This window comes from Esox lucius, chromosome 15, assembly GCF_011004845.1.
Source record: "Esox lucius isolate fEsoLuc1 chromosome 15, fEsoLuc1.pri, whole genome shotgun sequence".
Taxonomy (NCBI): domain Eukaryota; kingdom Metazoa; phylum Chordata; class Actinopteri; order Esociformes; family Esocidae; genus Esox; species Esox lucius.
The window spans coordinates 51,363-72,195 of record NC_047583.1 but is presented as its reverse complement, the minus strand read 5'-3'; the positions used below and the strand labels follow the sequence as shown (position 1 = coordinate 72,195).

General features: G+C 45.4%; 1 protein-coding gene across 1 annotated transcript in view; it reads right to left on the bottom strand.

Moving 5' to 3' along the window:
- The window catches only part of smyd3 (SET and MYND domain containing 3), a 146,859-nt gene that overhangs the window by 116,738 nt on the left and 9,288 nt on the right, over positions 1 to 20,833 (bottom strand). Inside the window, 3 exon segments of the mRNA NM_001303768.1 lie at positions 4,011 to 4,065; positions 4,407 to 4,514; positions 18,249 to 18,312. Coding sequence (NP_001290697.1) covers positions 4,011 to 4,065; positions 4,407 to 4,514; positions 18,249 to 18,312 — 227 coding nt within the window.

Sequence of the window (20,833 nt, the reverse complement as noted above, 5' to 3'; positions counted from 1 at the left end):
AACGTAAACTTTAATAAAAGGTATGATAAAGAAAAATGCTATTAAAAACAATACAATGATGTGCAAATAATTTCTCCTTGTATTTAATTAGAAATAGTACAAAGACAACATATCAAATAATGTAACTGAGAAATGTTTGTGTTTTTGGAAAAATACATGACCATTTTGAATTTGATGCCAACAACACGTTCTAAAAAAGTTGTGTCAGGGGCATGTTTACCACGGTGCTGCATCAGCTCTTCTTACAACAACACTCTGCAAGCATTTGGGAAATGAGGAGACCAACTGCTGTAGTTTTGAAAGTGAAATGTATTCCCATTCATACCTGAACATTGGATTTCAGCCGCTCAACAGTTCAGGGTCTCATTGGTCGTATTTATATATAATGCACCAAATGTTTTCAATGAGTGAGAGGTCTGGACTGCAGCCTGGCCAGTTTAAAACCTGGACACTTTTACTACAGAGCCATGCTGTTGTAATAAGAGCAGAATATGGTTTGGCATTGTCTTGCTGAAAAAAGCAAGGCCTTCCCTGAAAAATACATTGTCTGGACAGCAGCATATGTTGCTCCAAAACCTGTATAGAGTGGGGAGAACATGTATTTGATACACTGCCGATTTTGCAGGTTTTCCTACTTACTAAGCATGTAGAAGTCTGTAATTTTTATCATAGGTACACTTCAACTGTGAGAGACGGAATCTTAAACAAAAATCCAGAAAATCACATTGAATGATTTTTTTATTATTAATTTGCATTTTATTGCATGACATAAGTATTTGATCACCTACCAACCAGTAAAAATTATGTCTCTCACAGACCTGTACGTTTTTCTTTAAGAAGCCCTCCTGTTCTCCACTCATTACCAGTATTAACTGCACCTGTTTGAACTTGTTACCTGTATAAAAGACACCTGTCCACATACTCAAACAGATTCCAACCTCTCCACAATGGCCAAGACGAGAGAGCTGTGTAATGACAAAATATATAAAATTGTAGACCTGCACAAGGCTGGGATGGGCTACAGGACAATAGGCAAGCAGCTTGGTGAGAAGGCAACAACTGTTGGCGCAATTACTAGAAAATAGAAGAAGTTCAAGATGACGGTCAATCGCCCTCGGTCTGGGGCTCCATGCAAGATCTCTCCTTGTGGGGCATCAGTGATCATGAGGAACTACACAGCAGGACCTGGTCAATGACCTGAACAGAGCTGGTCTTAAAGAAAACCATTAGTAACACACTACGTCGTCATGGATTAAAATCCTGCAGCGCACGCAAGGTCCCCCTGCTCATGTCCAGGCCCGTCTGAGGTTTGAGCTTTTTGGTCTGAACTCCACTCACCATGATTGGAGGAAGAAGGCTGAGTACAAACCCAAGAACACCATCCCAACTGTGAAGCATGGAGGTGGAAACATCATTCTTTGGGGATGCTTTTCTGCAAAGGCAACAGGACGACTGCACCGTATTGAGGGGAGGATGGATGGGGCCATGTATCGCGAGATCTTGGCCATCAACCTCCTTCCCTCAGTAAGAGCATTGAAGATGGGTCGTGGCTGGGTCTTCCAGCATGACAACGACCCAAAACACACAGCCAGGGCAACTAAGGAGTGGCTCCGTAAGAAACATCTCAAGGTCCTGGAGTGGCCTAGCCAGTCTCCAGACCTGAACCCAATAGAAAATCTTTGGAGGGAGCTGAAAGTCCATATTGCCCAGCGACAGCCCCGAAACCTGAAGGATCTGAAGAAGGTCTGTATGGAGGAGTGGGCCAAAATCCCTGCTGCAGTGTGTGCAAACCTGTTAAAAAACTACAGGAAACTTATGATCTCTGTAATTACAAACAAAGGTTTCTGTACCAAATATTAAGTTCTGCTTTTCTGATGTATCAAATACTTATGTCATGCAATAAAATGCTAATGAATTACTTAAAAATCATACAATGTGATTTTCTGGATTTTTGTTTTAGATTCTGTCACTCACAGTTGAAGAGTACCTATGATAAAAATTACAGACTGCTACATGCTTTGTAAGTGGGAAAACCTGCAAAATCGGTGTATCAAATACTTGTTCTCCCCACTCTATATTGCTCAGCATTAAATGGTGCCTTCACGGATGTGCAAGTCACCCATGCCATGTGCACAAATACACCCCCATACCATCACAGATGCTGGCTTTTGAACTGTTTGATTATAACAAGCCGGATGGTCCCTCTCCTCTTTAGCCCGTCGGACGTGGCATCCATTCCCAAAAATAATTAAATATTTTGATTAGTCAGACCGTATTCTCCTCTCCAGAATACGGCCGATAGTAGAACCTCGGATTCAGGAGGAACAGTCTGGTTTTCTTCCGGGCCGTGGAACACTGGACCAGCTCTATACTCTCTACGGGGTGTTGGAGGGTTCATGGGAGTTTGCCCAACCAATCCACATGTGTTTTGTGGATTTGGAGAAGGCATTTGACTGTGTCCCTCGCGGCATCCTGTGGAGAGTGCTTCGGGAATATGGGGTCCTGGGTCCTTTGCTAAGGGCTGTCAGGTCCCTGTACGACCGAAGCAGGAGCTTGGTCCGCATTGCCGGCAGTAAGTCAGACTTGTTCCCAGTGCATGTTGGACTCCGGCAGGGCTGCCCTTTGTCACCGGTTCTGTTCATAATTTTTATGGACAGAATTTCTAGGCGCAGCCAGGGGCCGGAGGGTGTCAGGTTTGGGGACCACACGATTTCGTCTCTGCTCTTTGCGGATGATGTTGTCGTGTTGGCCTCTTCAAACCAGGACCTCCAGCATGCGCTGGTACGGTTTGCAGCCGAGTGTGAAGCGGTGGGGATGAGAATCAGTACCTCCAAATCTGAGGCCATGGTCCTCAGTCGGAAAAGGGTGGCTTGCTCACTTCAGGTTGGTGGAGAGTGCCTGCCTCAAGTGGAGGAGTTTAAGTATCTAGGGGTCTTGTTCACGAGTGAGGGAAGGATGGAACGGGAGATTGACAGACGGATCGGTGCAGCTTCTGCAGTAATGCGGTCGATGTATCGGTCTGTCGTGGTGAAGAAAGAGCTGAGCCGCAAGGCGAAGCTCTCGATTTACCAGTCAATCTACGTTCCTACTCTCACCTATGGTCATGAGCTTTGGGTCATGACCGAAAGGACAAGATCCCGGATACAGGCGGCCGAAATGAGCTTTCTCCGCAGGGTGGCTGGGCGTTCCCTTAGAGATAGGGTGAGAAGCTCGGTCACCCGGGAGGAGCTCGGAGTAGAGCCGCTGCTCCTCCACATCGAGAGGGGTCAGCTGAGGTGGCTTGGGCATCTGTTTCGGATGCCTCCGGAACGCCTTCCAGGGAAGGTGTTCCGGTCCCGTCCCACCGGGAGGAGACCCCGGGGAAGACCTAGGACACGCTGGAGGGACTATGTCTCCCGGCTGGCCTGGGAACGCCTCGGTGTCCCCCCGGAAGAGCTGCAGGAAGTGTCTGGGGAGAGGGAAGTCTGGGCATCCCTGCTTAGACTGCTGCCCTCGCGACCCGGCCCCGGATGAAGCGGAAGAAGATGATGATTAGTCAGACCACAGGACAGTTTTCCATTTAGTCTCCATCTTAAATGAGCTCAGGCCCAGAGAAGGCAGCAGCAGTTCTGGATCTTGTTCATAAACGGTTTCTTCTTTACATGATAGAGTTTAACTTGCATTTGAGGATGGAGCAACATACTGTGTTCACAGACAATGGTTTATGGAAGTGTTCCTGAGCCCATGTAGTGATTTCCACTATAGAATTGTGTCTGTTTTTAATCAGTCTGAGGGCCCTAAAATCACAGGCATCCAAAATTGGTTTGCAGCCTTGTCCCTTGCACAGATATTTCTCACAGTCTTTCTGAGATGTGAACCCATCCCAATCCTCACATCTGACAGACCCATCCTCTCAGGAATAATCCTGTAATACCCAATTATGTGACTGACATGTTGCCAAGTGACCGAAATAGTGGTGTGACATTTACACACACATGCGCGTTAAGGGTAGTTAGAGGATGGAGACTTACGCGACTCATGCTCCTCAAACGAATACAGCTGTGGAGTCATCTGGGAAGGACACAACTAGAGGAAGTGAATAGAGGAGATAGAAGTTGAGAGAGAAAAGAGTGGAGACATCAAAGAAAGAGAAAGAAGAGGAGAAAAAGACAAGAGTGAGATAGACAGAAGGAGAGAAGAAGGGAGACAGGTGCACAGGTAAGCACAGAGGTAGAAGTAGATTGGTAAGTAGATAGATAGATAAGATAGGTAGGTGGAGGAAGAGGGTAAAATAGGGGTAAAAACATAATTGAAACATTATAATACAGTAGGACCCTGAAGATCTGTCACATTCTAAATACAATTACAAAACACTTCCAGAACTGCCTTGAAACTGAATAATTCTTGATTATTCAAGAGAAGCATACCAATCTAAAGATGATCCTGGCAGCCAGACGGACTGAATCAGTGGGGATTCTGGGATGAAGGCTGAGGAGACATTTACACTCCCTCTTGTGGATTGACCACGCCCGTTTCTGGAGAGAAAACATATCTCCCTTCACAAAAATGTTATGTACTACTAGAATTTTTTTTTTATATGATTACTACAGAATACCGACATTTATTAAGGGAATAAAGAAGACAAAAAAGAAAACCAGAAAAGGAACCAGGCAAGCCTAGTTCAGCCTTTAACCACTACGCCACGGTGCTATAGATTTGCTCAGTGTCGGTAAAGCATCTTGACATGATGTCACACATTAACATCAAGCCAAGTTTGAATATATTGCGAGACACCATTAACCATTGTGTTAAACTGACAAAAGTTCCTTATGAACTTCACCTCCACAACAAATATCTATCAATCAAATGTATTTATAAAGCCCTTTTTACAACAGCAGTTGTCACAAAATGCTTTACAGACACCCGAAAATCTAAATTAGACTAGGTCAGAAGTATGACCAGATGGACAAGGACAGGGACAGCAAGGGGCCCCCCAAATCAGGTACTCCGCAGGTGTGGACCAGGACCTCATGTCCTCCTAAAGTTTAAAATGGGAGAAGACTGGGAAAATTCAGAAAATGCATTAATCATATCAACAACGATTTATAGTGGAGAAGGAGAACTTTGTGGGGAAGGAGAACTGACCCAATCCCCCAGCACAATAGTATAGCAGCGTAAGACCTAGGAACTGAGCTATAAAATATATGGCTTTTACCACTAGCCGTTTTAACCGCTTATTAGCCAGTAATAGGCTTACTAGTATCTAACTTACTACTAAGAATAGTCATAAGAATTGACCAATTTCTAGCGAGACTGAAGATTAACTACACACTGACAAAGCTATTAAATTTCATGGCACAAAAACGTTTGTTTTTCTTTCATCCATGAATTACATTGATACAATAACTATTAATAAAGGTGACGATAACTGACTTTTTCGTCAAGTGAAAAGATGTGAGAATCGTGGAAACCCCTACTATTTTGCTGCCCAAGGGTTTTCATCTAGACTATATTTCCCCAAAAAACACACACAGATACGTACCTCGAAAATCCACCAGAAATAGTCACAATATAACAGTTTTGTTTTTGGCTTACTATAACGTAGCTACTGAAGGTGGTAGCCAACAAAATGTGTGTCTACCCTGACCCAAAAAGCATGAATGGATGCGTACTTCGAAAATCCACCAGAAATAGTCGCAATATAACCATAAACAGTTTTATTTTTGTCCATCCAGAACAAATACGAATGCATAACTTTTGATTGTGATGAGTTTCTAACGCGGGACCTATTGTTTGCAAGTCTGCGTCTCTAACCACTATGCTATTTAACAAGGGGTAGTCAGTCAGTCAGTCAGTCAGTAAGAGACATTCGCTCTTCTTGTCTGACTTTTGCAGTCCGTCAAAAAGGCAGAAGACAATGTACTGTCAGAATAGGGCCGATTACACATTTCAGGCTGGAATGTACACCAACCCTGTGTAGTGTAATGTGAAGACCTCCCTGCGTAGTGTAATGTGAAGACCTCCCTGCGTAGTGTAATGTGAAGACCTCCCTGCGTAGTGTAAGGTGAAGACACCGCTGTGTATTGTAATGTGAAGACACCCCTGTGTATTGTAATGTGAAGACCTCCCTGTGTAGTGTAATGTGAAGACACCCCTGTGTATTGTAATGTGAAGACCTCCCTGTGTATTGTAATGTGAAGACCTCCCTGCGTAGTGTAATGTGAAGACCTCCCTGCGTAGTGTAAGGTGAAGACACCGCTGTGTATTGTAATGTGAAGACACCCCTGTGTATTGTAATGTGAAGACCTCCCTGTGTAGTGTAATGTGAAGACACCCCTGTGTATTGTAATGTGAAGACCTCCCTGTGTATTGTAATGTGAAGACATCCCTGTGTATTGTAATGTGAAGACCTCCCTGTGTATTGTAATGTGAAGACACCCCTGTGTATTGTAATGTGAAGACCTCCCTGTGTAGTGTAATGTGAAGACCTCCCTGTGTAGTGTAATGTGAAGACCTCCCTGCGTAGTGTAATGTGAAGACCTCCCTGCGTAGTGTAATGTGAAGACCTCCCTGCGTAGTGTAATGTGAACACCTCCCTGCGTAGTGTAAGGTGAAGACACCCCTGTGTATTGTAATGTGAAGACACCCCTGTGTAGTGTAATGTGAAGACCTCCCTGTGTAGTGTAATGTGAAGACCTCCCTGTGTAGTGTAATGTGAAGACCTCCCTTTGTAATGTGAAGACCTCCCTGTGTATTGTAATGTGAAGACCTCCCTGTGTATTGTAAGGTGAAGACCTCCCTGTGTATTGTAATGTGAAGACCTCCCTGTGTATTGTAATGTGAAGACCTCCCTGTGTATTGTAATGTGAAGACCTCCCTGTGTATTGTAAGGTGAAGACCTCCCTGTGTATTGTAATGTGAAGACCTCCCTGTGTATTGTAATGTGAAGACCTCCCTGTGTATTGTAATGTGAAGACCTCCCTGTGTATTGTAAGGTGAAGACATCCCTTCGTAATGTGAAGACCTCCCTGTGTATTGTAATGTGAAGACCTTTTGGGCTGGTTTTGGAAATTACTGCTTAACCTGGCAACACTGGCTGTAAGTGAGTCTTGTAGGTACAATCAAATGTTGAACACGGTACAACATTGCTGTCAAATGTATTACTGTCAAATGTATTAAAATGGGGAAAACTATAAAAAAGGGAAAACTAGAATGTAATGAGTGTTCCTGTCGATTGTAAGTTTTAACAGCAACTCTTCATTTTACGCTGTAACTGTGGAAATTAATAATAGTTTGCTAAAAAGTGTCAGTAATTGCATGGAGTGAAACAAAAGTTTTTGGTGAAAAAGGGCAGATTTGCGAGTGCTAATCAACCAACCGTCAATAACGTTATCTATCATAGCTAAGTTACCTGGAAAACTAATTAGCCAGACATTCACCCAGCGACCAACAATGGTGCTCATGTGCATATTCAACTAACGTTAATGTCTTAAGCAAAGGATTTTATTAGATTTGTCAGAATGCCCATGAGAAATCTGAGTAAAGTGTCAATCATTTATGTTGCGCTGCATGTGTAATTCATGCAGACAGTTGTCGTTTTCATTGATTGCATATTTGTAGAGTATACTGTATAGTTTTATTTGCTTACTGTATGATGAATAGCATTATTAGTGTTTGTGTAATTAAAGTGCAAGCAGTTTTATTATTCAACTTTTATTCACAATGAGTGTCATCATGAGCACAAGGGTGGCAATGATTTTCACCAGTTATTTGGCCAGCCTCAGAAAACATAAGTAAGATGAGAGCAGTGAGAAAATTAGTCCCGGCCAGATGAGACGTATACTGAGGCACAAGAGGTGAGTCAATGTTTATTGATATAATAATCATTGCCATTCAGATCATAAATGGTTAGTAATCCATTCATGAACATTATGGCAAGAAACCGCTTGTTTACGGATAGTATTTATTTAATGTTCACTCTGGTGCATTCAGAGTAAAGAAAGAAAGAAAGAAAGAAAGAAAGAGAGAAAGAGAGAAAGAGAGAGAGAGAGAGAGAGAGAGAGAGAATGAGGATGCCAACAGGGCAGGGAGAGCAGGTGACATGGAGGTGAGTGAGAAAAGGAGCAAATATTGATGACCGATCTGATATCGCCATTTAGTTGTTCTGATGACATCATAATTAATGTTGGCACAACTGATTAGGCACAGGTACCACGGAGGTTAGGTTTAGGCACAGACCCCAGTGAGGTTAGGTTTAGGTCAAAGGGTGGGGGGCAGGGGAATATTCTATCTTTGGACTGGGGTAACCAACTAAATACAGGTCAGTTGCAATGATGGTCCTGGAGCAACATTAATTATGATGTTGTAGGAACAACACCAACACGGTGAGATCTGATTGTGTGAAATTTTATGGTTAAGTGTCTTGTAAATATTTGTAACATTTTTGAATGTTTTACTTTGGGGGACCCCCAGACCCCCAGCTGATTTGGTCTGCGCCAATGTTGACTCCATGGCTACAGCCTTCAATGCATCAGAGCTGTAGGCCTACATAAAAAAACAACGCCTTGTTTTTTCTCCATTTTTGCCTTGACACCACACAGTTTAATTTCCTCCCTCTACTTCCTTCAGCTGTAGGCTACTTGGCTATGCTGCTTGTGCACATCCAACGTCTTCAAGTTCATATATTTATTGTGTGACTTAAATTTGTTAATTGTATATATTTACACTGTATAATGCACATATACAGAGGGGAGAACAAGTATTTGACACACTGCTGATTTTGCAGGTTTTACTACTTACAAAGCATGTAGAGGTCTGTTATTTTTATCATAGGTACACATCAACTGTGAGAGACGGAATCTAAAACAAATATCCTGAAAATCCCATTGTATGATATTTAAATAATTCATTTGCATTTTATTGCATGACATAAGTATTTGATCACCTACCAACCAGTAAAAATAGTCTCTCACAGACCTGTAAGTTTTTCTTTAAGAAGCCCTCCTGTTCTCCACTCATTACCTGTATTAACTGCACCTGTTTGAACTTGTTACCTGTATAAAAGACACCTGTCCACACACTCAAACAGACTCCAACCTCTCCACAATGGCCAAGACCAGAGAGCTGTGTAAGGACATCAGGGATAAAATTGTAGACCTGCACAAGGCTGGGATGGGCTACAGGACAATAGGCAAGCAGCTTGGTGAGAAGGCAACAACTGTTGGCTCAATTATTACAAAATGGAAAAAGTTCAAGATGACGGTCAATCTCCCTCGGTCTGGGGCTCCATGCAAGATCTCACCTCGTGGGGCATCAATGAGGAAGGTGAGGGATCAGCCCAGAACTACACGGCAGGACCTGGTCAATTACCTGAAGAGAGCTGGGACCACAGTCTCAAAGAAAACCATTAGTAACACACTACGCCATCATGGATTAAAATCCTGCAGCGCACGCAAGGTCCCCCTGCTTAAGCCAGCGCATGTCATACAATGTGATTTTCTGGATTTTTGTTTTAGATTCCGTCACTCACAGTTGCAGAGTACCCATGATAACAATTACAGACTTCTACAGGCTTTGTAAGTGGGAAAACCTGCAAAATACTTGTTCTCCCCACTGTTTAATGTCACTGGGGAAAGAAGTCACATACTCATATCTAATAGTCTTTTAAACAGTCACCTTTGTCAGTTTCATGGACTCTATTCTACTAGAAGTCATCTGAATAGTTAACACATGCTATGCGGATTGGATGTAGTTTAGGCGTTACTACGTTTTATTGAAACATTTTGACATGCAAAAAAATACAAATAAATCCAAGATCCACTTGTTTTTCCGACGTTACTCATATCCATGTTGTCTGGATGGATCAGGTCCTGTATGCAAGGTTGCCAGATCATTGCCAGTAAACCGTGAAATCTGCATGCTCCACACAAACCAAAAGCTCAAACGCTATTTCTTTCTTTGCCACCCTTTCTGTAAATCAACCCGCCCATGCCCATTAAATTCAGTTTATATAGATGGCATATACATTTTTAATTGTAAAAAATGTATATACCATGAAATACTGTATAACACTAGCGCCCAAAAGGTTTTACATACACTACCATTCAAAAGATTGTGGTCACTTGGAAATGTAGCTCATTTTGTGTCCATCAAAATGTATCAGATATACAGTCTAGAGCAGGGGTGGGCAATTAATTTTCACAAGGGGCCACATGAGAAACCAGAATTGTGTCAGAGGGCCACACCAACGATAACTTAATTCTGCTCAACTTTCTTCCATTGTAAAATGCACTAAATTATATATTTTGAATAGCTGGTACTGATAATCGGAAGAATAAAACTATTCTCTAAATATTTACTGTATATTAGGTAATGTGAAATTGTGGTTTATAAGTCCATCCATCCATCCATCTTCTCCCGCTTTATCCGGAGCCGGGTCGCGGGGGCAGCAGTCTAAGCAGGGATGCCCAGACTTCCCTCTCCCCAGACACTTCCTCTAGCTCTTCCGGGGGGACACCGAGGCGTTCCCAGGCCAGCCGGGAGACATAGTCCCTCCAGCGTGTCCTAGGTCTTCCCCGGGGTCTCTTCCCGGTGGGACGGGACCGGAACACCTTCCCAGGAAGGCGTTCCGGAGGCATCCGAAAAAGATGCCCAAGCCACCTCAGCTGACCCCTCTCGATGTGGAGGAGCAGCGGCTCTACTCTGAGCTCCTCCCGGGTGACCGAGCTTCTCACCCTATCTCTAAGGGATCGCCCGGCCACCCTGCGGAGAAAGCTCATTTCGGCCGCCTGTATCCGGGATCTTGTCCTTTCGGTCATGACCCAAAGCTCATGACCATAGGTGAGAGTAGGAACGTAGATTGACTGGTAAATCGAGAGCTTCGCCTTGCGGCTCAGCTCTTTCTTCACCACGACAGACCGATACATCGACTGCATTACTGCAGAAGCTGCACCGATCCGTCTGTCAATCTCCCGTTCCATCCTTCCCTCACTCGTGAACAAGACCCCTAGATACTTAAACTCCTCCACTTGAGGCAGGCACTCTCCACCAACCTGAAGTGGGCAAGCCACCCTTTTCCGACTGAGGACCATGGCCTCAGATTTGGAGGTACTGATTTTCATCCCCACCGCTTCACACTCGGCTGCAAACCGTCCCAGTGCATGCTGAAGGTCCTGGTTAGAAGGGGCCAACACGACAACATCATCTGCAAAGAGCAGAGACGAAATTGTGTGGTCCCCAAACCTGACACCCTCCGGCCCCTGGCTGCGCCTAGAAATTCTGTCCATAAAAATTACGAACAGAACCGGTGACAAAGGGCAGCCCTGCCGGAGTCCAACATGCACTGGGAACAAGTCTGACTTACTGCCGGCAATGCGGACCAAGCTCCTGCTTCGGTTGTACAGGGACCTGACAGCCCTTAGCAAAGGACCCAGGACCCCATATTCCCCAAGCACCCTCCACAAGATGCCGCGAGGGACACAGTCGAATGCTTTCTCCAAATCCACAAAACACATGTGGATTGGTTGGGCAAACTCCCATGAACCCTCCAACACCCCGTAGAGGGTATAGAGCTGGTCCAGTGTTCCACGGCCCGGACGAAAACCACACTGTTCCTCCTGAATCCGAGGTTCTACTATCGGCCGTATTCTCCTCTCCAGAACCCTGGCATAGACTTTCCCGGGGAGGCTGAGAAGTGTGATCCCCCTATAGTTGGAACACACCCTCCGGTCCCCCTTCTTAAAAAGAGGGACCACCACCCCGGTCTGCCATCCCAGAGGCACTGTCCCCGACCGCCACGCGATGTTGCACAGGCGTGTCAACCAAGACAGCCCCACAACATCCAGAGACTTGAGGTACTCAGGGCGGATCTCATCCACCCCCGGTGCCTTGCCACCGAGGAGTTTCTTGACCACCTCAGTGACTTCAGCCCGGGTGATGGACGAGTCCACCTCTGAGCCCTCATCCTCTGCTTCCTCAATGGAAGACGTGTCAGCGGGATTGAGGAGATCCTCGAAGTACTCCTTCCACCGCCCGACGACATCCTCAGTTGAGGTCAACAGCTGCCCACCTCTACTGTAAACAGCGTTGGTAGGGCACTGTTTCCCTCTCCTGAGGCGCCGGATGGTTTGCCAGAATCTCTTCGAGGCCAGCCGATAGTCCTTCTCCATGGCCTCACCGAACTCCTCCCAGGCCCGAGTTTTTGCCTCCACAACCACCCGGGCTGCAGCCCGCTTGGCCTGTCGGTACCCGTCAGCTGCCTCAGGAGTCCCACAAGCCAACCAGGCCTGATAGGACTCCTTCTTCAGCTTGACGGCATCCCTTACTTCCGGTGTCCACCACCGGGTTCGGGGATTGCCGCCTCGACAGGCACCGGAGACCTTACGGCCACAGCTCCGAGCGGCCGCTTCGACAATGGCGGTGGAGAACATGGTCCACTCGGACTCAATATCTCCAACCTCCCTCGGGATCCAGTCGAAACTCTGCCGGAGGTGGGAGTTAAAGATCTCTCTGACAGGAGACTCTGCCAGACGTTCCCAGCAGACCCTTACAGTACGCTTGGGCCTGCCGAGTCTGTCCAGCTTCCTCCCCCGCCATCGGATCCAACTCACCACCAGGTGGTGATCAGTTGACAGCTCCGCCCCTCTCTTCACCCGAGTGTCCAAGACATACGGCCGCAGGTCAGATGAGACGACAACAAAGTCGATCATCGACCTGCGGCCTAGGGTGTCCTGGTGCCACGTGCACTGATGGACACCCTTATGCTTGAACATGGTGTTCGTTATGGACAAACTGTGACTAGCACAGAAGTCCAATAATTGAACACCACTCGGGTTCAGATCCGGGGGGCCGTTCCTCCCAATCACGCCCCTCCAGGTGTCACTGTCGTTGCCCACGTGGGCGTTGAAGTCCCCCAGTAGAACAATAGAGTCCCCAGTCGGAGCACTTTCCAGCACCCCTCCCAGAGACTCCAAGAAGGTCGGGTACTCTGCACTGCCGTTCGGCCCGTAGGCACAAACAACAGTGAGAGACCTATCCCCGACCCGTAGGCGCAGGGAAACGACCCTCTCGTTCACCGGGGTAAACTCCAACACATGGCGGCAGAGCTGGGGAGCTATGAGCAAACCCACACCAGCCCGCCGCCTCTCACCATGGGCAACTCCAGAGTGGTGAAGAGTCCATCCTCTCTCAAGGAGTGTGGTTCCAGAGCCCAAGCCGTGTGTAGAGGTGATCCCGATTACCTCTAATCGGAACCTCTCAACCTCACGCACCAACTCAGGCTCCTTCCCCGCCAGCGAGGTGACATTCCACGTCCCTAGAGCCAGTTTCCGTGTCCAGGGATCGGGTTGTCTAGGCCCCTGCCTTCGACTGCCGCCCGATCCTCTTCGCACCGGCCCCTTATGGTCCCTCCTGTGGGTGGTGAGCCCACGGGAGGGCGGCCCCACGTCGCCCGTTCGGGCTGAGCCCGGCCGGGCCCCATGGGGGAAGGCCCGGCCACCAGGCGCTCGCATACGAGCCCCAACCCCGGGCCTGGCTCCAGGGTGGGGCCCCGGCTGCGCCATACCGGGCAACGTCACGGTACTCAAAATGTTTTTCTTCATTAAGGGGGTTTTGAACCGCTCTTAGTCTGACCCGTCGCCTAAGACCTGTTTGCCTTGGGAGACCCTACCAGGGGCATATAGCCCCAGACAACATAGCTCCTAGGGTCACTCGGGTACTCAAACCCCTCCACCACGTTAAGGTGGCAGTTCTTGGTGGGGGGTTTATAAGTCAAAAAAGAAAACAAAAGCAATTATTGAAACAGAGCAATTTTATTTTTACTTGTTAATCTCCACAAACAATGAAAAACAACAAACAACTTAAGTTTATAGAAATACAGCAATACAACAAACAATAACTTGTAATGTTTTCCACCTAATTTTACCTCTTCAGTGAGAATAATCCAGTCTGTTCTGGGCTTGAACAAGGGCATTGAAATCTGTCTGAATGTCTGAGGTGGCTATGCGAAGGACAGCTGAGAGGTGGTCATCAGTGATAGATGATCTGTGTTTGGATTTGTTGAACTTCATCACTGAGAATGTCTGATCACATACATAGGTAGATCCAGAGAGGACAAGAATCCTCTGAGCATGCCTCCTCAGGTGTGGAAAGTACTCCTCTTTGAGGGAGGAGTAAAAGTCCAGCAGTGAGACTGACCTGAACTGCTCTGCCAGAAGTGTGTCCGACTGCAGGTCAATGAGTTCCATCTGAACATCACTTATTGCATTATCCACACTGCAGTTGAAGGGAAAAGAAACCATGTGCATTTCACTCTCAAGAGTTTTGAAATCACCTCGAAAACTCTGCATGCAGTGCTTCTAACATGGTTGAGTACTTGTGGATGTGATCGGCTGATCTTTTGGCTTCCTTTAGTGTTGGCAAGTGGATCAGAGTGTAGTCCTTCACTTGGCTTGAGATAAGCTGCAACTTTCTCATGAAAGCCTTCACTGCACTGTACATCTCGTGCACAAAAAGGGCCTTGCACTGCAGTTTGACATGTAGTTTGTTCATTAGTGCAGTCACATCCACAGCAAATCCGAGGTTTGCCACCCAGTCTTTATCAGAAAGCTCTGGGATGTCTTTTCTTAACACAGAAATCCTGAATCTGGTCTCTCAGGTCCCAGACACTTTTCAGTCCTTCGCCAAGGCTGAGCCACCTGACAGTGCAGTGATAGCTTATGTCAACATGTTCAATCTCATTTTCCTCTAAAAATGCAACAAATTGTCTGTGATTTAATGCTCTCGCTTGGATGAAGTTAACGGTTTTAGTTACAGCATCAACAACATGGTTCATTTTTAACACTGTCTTACATAACACTTCCTGATGTATAATACAATACAAAAATGACAATTTCTGCAAAGGGTTCATTTCTGTCTCTTTATCCTGCATTCTCTTTAAAAGTCCAAAATTTTTCCCTGTCAGATTTGGACAACCGTCTGTTGTCACACCTGCCAGCTTGTCTCATTTCAGTCCTAGTAGTTCACATTAGCTAGTATAGACTACAAGCTCAAACAAAAATGCCAACACGTATGAGCTGCTAGTAAACCAATGCGAATATATCAGAGAGGAGGATATATCTGGCAACCATCTTTGTTTACTAAACTGTAGCTCACGTTAGGAGTGGGATTTATTGCTACCTAATGCCATCGAGAACCTTGAGGTGTCCGTAGATGAGGCGGAATCGGCTCCAGTGAGTGCAACAGATGGCAGTGACTTTCAAGTTCTTATCAACCGAGCAGTTTTGGAAACCTTCCTCATCCCAAAGAAACTGCAAGAGGCAGAGGCTGGAGGAACAAAATGGACAATGCTCAATTCTGTAAGCAGGCATGTACTGTAGCCATTTGGAAAATTCTGTTGTAACTCCCGTTCTGCATGAACAGTATGGGTATGTACTGAAATTATTACTACCACAGGGCATTGGTAGGATTTTGATCCTGTTGGGAACAACCATGTCAGTAAATTTCCCTGATAGGTAACATTCCCGAATTATTGTCTTTTAGACAATAAGCTAGATTAATTTTATTAACACAATAGGGGACAGCACATTCTCAAAACATTTTGATAAATACCATAAATTATGCTTGTTGCCAGCTAGTAAACTCCAATGAGGTGAGCACAATAGTTTGGCTGTTTTGAAACAGCATCGTGGTATTAGCTTGAGTGTGGCAGTTTACAGATGTTGTGAGGTAGTGCATTGGGTAACACTTTATTTGAAGGGGTGAGCATAAGAGTGACATGAGATTGTCCTGATACTGTCATAGCCATAACATGACACATGTAAGAGTCATTATGAACATTTATGAACGTTGTCATTAGGTGTCATTCGGGTGATTATGCCAACTTGACATTAACTGAGTCAACGCAACCTGACAATGTCTTTGTTATGACAACTTGACATTAACCATGACAACATTAGATTAGATTCAACTTTATGGTAATTAAACAAGTACAGTACAATGAAATTGAAGGAGTAGGGTAACATGTGCAACTGAAATGCAGGGATAGCAGCAAAATAAGTTCCCGGCGTAGACATGAACCTGTAACAACTGAAAACTTCAAACTTTGCAAGGCAGTGTCAGAGTCCAGTAGTACAAAGGGTGGATATGGTTAGTGATGGGTCACCTAGTTCAGCAGGGTTACAGCAGATGGAAAGAAAGTGTTCCTAAGCCTGCTGGTGCAGGAATGAAGAGACCTGTACCACCTGCCTGATGGAAGGAGGGCAGTTTGTGGCATGGATGTGAAGGGTCCCTGATGATGCCACACACCCTGTGCAGACACCACTTGTGCTGGAGGTCTATGATGGCTGGGAGCTGGGTACCAGTGATGTGCTGGGCGGTTTCCACCACCCGTTGCAGGGCCTTCCAGTCGGCTACGGAGCAACCGCCAAACCACACTGTGGCTCAGTTAGTCAGAAACATTACCTGCCATAAACATGTCATAGCAGGCCTGCTTATCAAACTTGAAGAAACTATTTAGCTTTATGTGTTAGCATTAAATACAACAGTCATATGTGGTTGGTTTTGACATTGGTTGTCATGAGACCATTATAATTGTGTCATGAATATCTTTCTTGACCTCAAGAAAAGTGGCACAATTTGGACTTGTCATAAAGATGTCATGATGTGTTATAACACATACAAATGCATTCATAAGTGTCATTAATATTTTTCTTGACCTCAAGTACAGTGGTACAATTTGGACTTGTCGTAAAGATGTAACAGAGTGCAGTGTCATTTGTTCATGTTGACTCAGGACATAAACTCATGTAGTTTTTTGCAAGAACACAGTTAGTACTGTAATTTGTTAAGGTTGATACAGGAAATCCATTCATGTACAGTACCCAGTTCTTTGCATGAACAATAGCCTAGGCCCTAAATAATATGAACTATTCATAATACAATCACATTGAAAACATTATTTATAAATAAGGCTAGATAGTGACAGTTTAACAAATTACCTTCATGTTAACACAAATAGAACATGGCTGAGCAAGTTAGCAAAGTGCTACCCGGAACTGACAAACACTTGACTGGAGCTAGCATACAGCCTACTGGAGCCAGCTTATAACCAACCCAAGCCAACTTATAACAAAGAAACAAGCTAATCGCTAACCCTTACAGTGCAACGATTGCAAAGCTCCTAAACAATACAGTTACAAAATTCCATTATATTAATCCTAGAATTAATGTCAGGAGTGTTGTTTTCGGAAAAAAAACAATTCAGTACAGTAACAAATATGTTTTTTCCAAAGGAATGCATCACCATCATGGCATTTTACATAGACATGGGTCTCTGTCATAGTTGTACAATTAACACGCTTATCCAACACTCATATTACATACATATTAACAGGCAAACTGTATTGAAAGGTCCAGTGTACTTTTGTGCTGTACCGACCAGGAAAACAGGATAAATGATGAGAAAGACATGGCATTTCCTTGAAAAGTTACGAGAACGTGCAGGTGTTTTGATCGTTTACAGTTCCAACGCAACACAACCACATCAAACTGCCCCCTATAGGCCCACCTATAATGCTATATCAACCCCAAATGCTAGTTACATGAATGGATGTCCTACATCAACATTAAAAAGATTACAGAATACTGGGTGCCATAAACGTTTGATAATTAGGGCCATGTTTATCACAGGTTGTGTTGTCTTGGTTACTGTCATGTGGTCAGAAAAAAAGCCACTGACAGGTTATGTTGTCTCAGTTAATGTCAAATTGTCACAACAAAGACATTGGCAGGATATTTTGTCTCAGTTAATTTCAAGTTTGCATAATAAATGACATAATCAAAGAATGACACCTAATGACAACATTCATAAATGTTCAAAATGATTCCTTCATGTGTCATGTCATGGTTATGACAATATCAGGACAGTGTCATGTCACTCTAAAGCACACCCCCCAATCTTTTCAAGAGAACATACGGAGACCTATATCAATACATTGTGGCCTTCCCATTTCAGGAAAACCAAATGTATCATATAATTTCAAATGCTACATCAATTGCCCCGTTCACATTCACTGTAGCCGGGAGAGGCTTCCTTTTAAAAAATCCTAAACTCTAAAAACTGTATTAAATCCAAAACATTATGTATCCACAGTCCAGGAATAGGCTTGATAATCAGGAAAAAGGGCCACAGGATGAGAAATAGCAAACCTTTCCTTTAAGTAGTGTGGACAAACCAAACAAAATTAGAGCAACAGTCTTGTTAGGCTGCTTACCTGGCAGGTGACATCACAATACCGTGCTACCTTACACTGAGAACATCGAAGGAGAGTTTCATGCCTAGAGAGTGAGAGACAACAATTATTGTACACACCAGTTGTGTTGATTTTACCATGGCACCCACCATTGCAACATGTTTCCCGCCACATCAACAAAAAAAAAAATTTATCAAATAATTTCAGGGTACAACATGTTTCTTAACCCTCTGAGGACGGATTAGGCGGTAGCGCCCACGCCCGGGGCTTATTTGCATAACAATTACATAGTATTACATATTTTCAAAACGGTTTGTAATAGAGAGATTCTGTTTTCTTTGCTGTTTCAACAAGAGTCCGATGAAAACGCAGATGCGCTTTGTGTTTACTTGGCATATATCCTTGTTGTTGTCATCCTGTCCAAATGAAACCAAAACCTTGTGCACCTGACCAATGGATGGGCTGTTGAGTGACAGCATCCAATGGAAGGCTGTTGCCATGCAGAATAGTTTATTTTACCCAATCTGGGGAAGGTATCTGTTGCGTATTTGATCCAATCATAAGGTTGCTGGGTGGGACTTAAGTTATGTTTTCTTCATTTGCTCATTCTGACTGTAGAAGAGGTTGTAGCAGTATGTCAGCTTAGCTAGCATGCTAAATTAGCATTAGCGAACGTTTTAGCATTGTGTCCTTGCGTAACGCTAACTTGTTGAAAAGACAAAGAAAGGATTTGTGTTTTCAACAGTTTTATAAGAATTATTATTAGTATAAAATGGCAAAACGTAAAAACACTTTTACAAAATTTAGCCATAGTCTGTTATGGTTATCAAACGTTGGATAGCTGAGTTACCAGACAACAAAGGACGAATGCTAACAACAGGCTAATGCTAACGCAAGTACAGTCTGGTAAGTAACACCTAATAAACTATTTATCATGAAATTATGTAATACAAATGTGATCATTATAGATATTGTCTGCTTTGCGTATTAGGAATGGGAGAACTGTTCCACATGGCTGTGTGTGGTCTGAATTCAATCATATAGAAAATAATTATGGGTGTCATAATCATATTGTCCTGTATGCACATAAGGTGAATTATTATTTAATTGTTCTGTTCACTTTTATTGTGATATAATGCATATTTGTGTAAGAAAAAGGGTTTGAAAAGTGTTTTTGGAATGTTTTTGGGTTGAGATACCGGGGTGGTTGATTTCTATGAAAAATTGTGTCAAAAACATGTTGGACAAAAGGCAAATTATTTCATTTTTCTGTTCACATTCATTGTGAATGTCATGGTGCGGTGAGCAGCAGCGCCACCGTGCCATGTTTTCACAAGTTCCCATATTCTCACGAACACATCCCGGACTGTCACATGTTTCCAATCTTCCACACCAGGTCCCAATCTAGCTCGTTTGTATGTGTATATATGTTTCCCCTCTGCTCCCCACATTGTGGATCATTGTTGCTGTCATTGTTGCTGTTTGTAGGTTAATCGGTGAGTGTTGTTTAATGTACTGTTTGAATGTTTATTGTTAAGACGCATGTTGCGCACTTTGATTTCATTCAGTCATTAGTATTGTTTTCCGTTCGTGTTTGGTTTGTTTGTTGTGTAATAAAACCAACGAACGTGATATCTGCCTGCGTCTGGTTCCCTCCAACACTACACCAAGACGAGTCGTTACAGAATGATCCACCAAACCTGGAACCAGCAGGCAGTCCCTCCAGAGAGGGTATATACCTGGAGGGGCGATTGGGGGTCTGACTCCCTCTCCTCAGATGACGACGAAGCTGTCTATGAGAGAGTGGAGGAGGATCCCCTTGGGGAGCAGTGCTGGGGGTTGCCCCAAGACGGGTTCGGGGTGCCACTGTGGGGCATGGACCAGTATGGAGTGGTCAAGCCCCTCACCAAAGAGCAAGGGGAGCTGGTGAAGGGTCTCCTGCAGGACATGCAGGAGGCAGGTAGGACAGGACGTAGGCGAGGCCGGAGGAAGAAGAGGGCGAGGTGCCCAACGCCCGGTCCGAGGTCCCCCCAGGAAAATTTTAGGGGGGGGCTGAGAGGGTGCCCGAGGGAAGTCCCGACGGCGCCCCCTCTATGTCCGGTGCCTCCTCGACCCCGTGCAGGCTGGCCAGGCTGTAGGCTGGCAATTAGGCGCACACCGCTTCCTGCTCCGCGGCCTTCCGCCGCCCCTGTCCCTGCGCCACGGCGCCGATTGCCCCCTGCTGCATCGGAGCAGCAGCCAGCGCCTCCTACCTGCCAGCAGCGGCAGTCAGCGCCCCCTGCTGCATTGGAGCAGCAGCCAGCGCTTCCTACCTGCCAGCAGCGGCAGTCAGCGCCCCCTGCTGCATTGGAGCAGCAGCCAGCGCCTCCTACCTGCCAGCAGCGGCAGTCAGCGCCCCCTGCTGCATTTGAGCAGCAGCCAGCGCCTCCTTCCTGCCAGTGGCAGCGGCCTGCACCGCCTGAGGCCGAGGAGGAGTGGCCTGCACCGCCTGAGGCCGAGGAGGAGTGGCCTGCACCGCCTGAGGCCGAGGAGGAGTGGCCTGCACCGCCTGAGGCCGAGGAGGAGTGGCCTGCACCGCCTGAGGCCGAGGAGGAGTGGCCTGCACC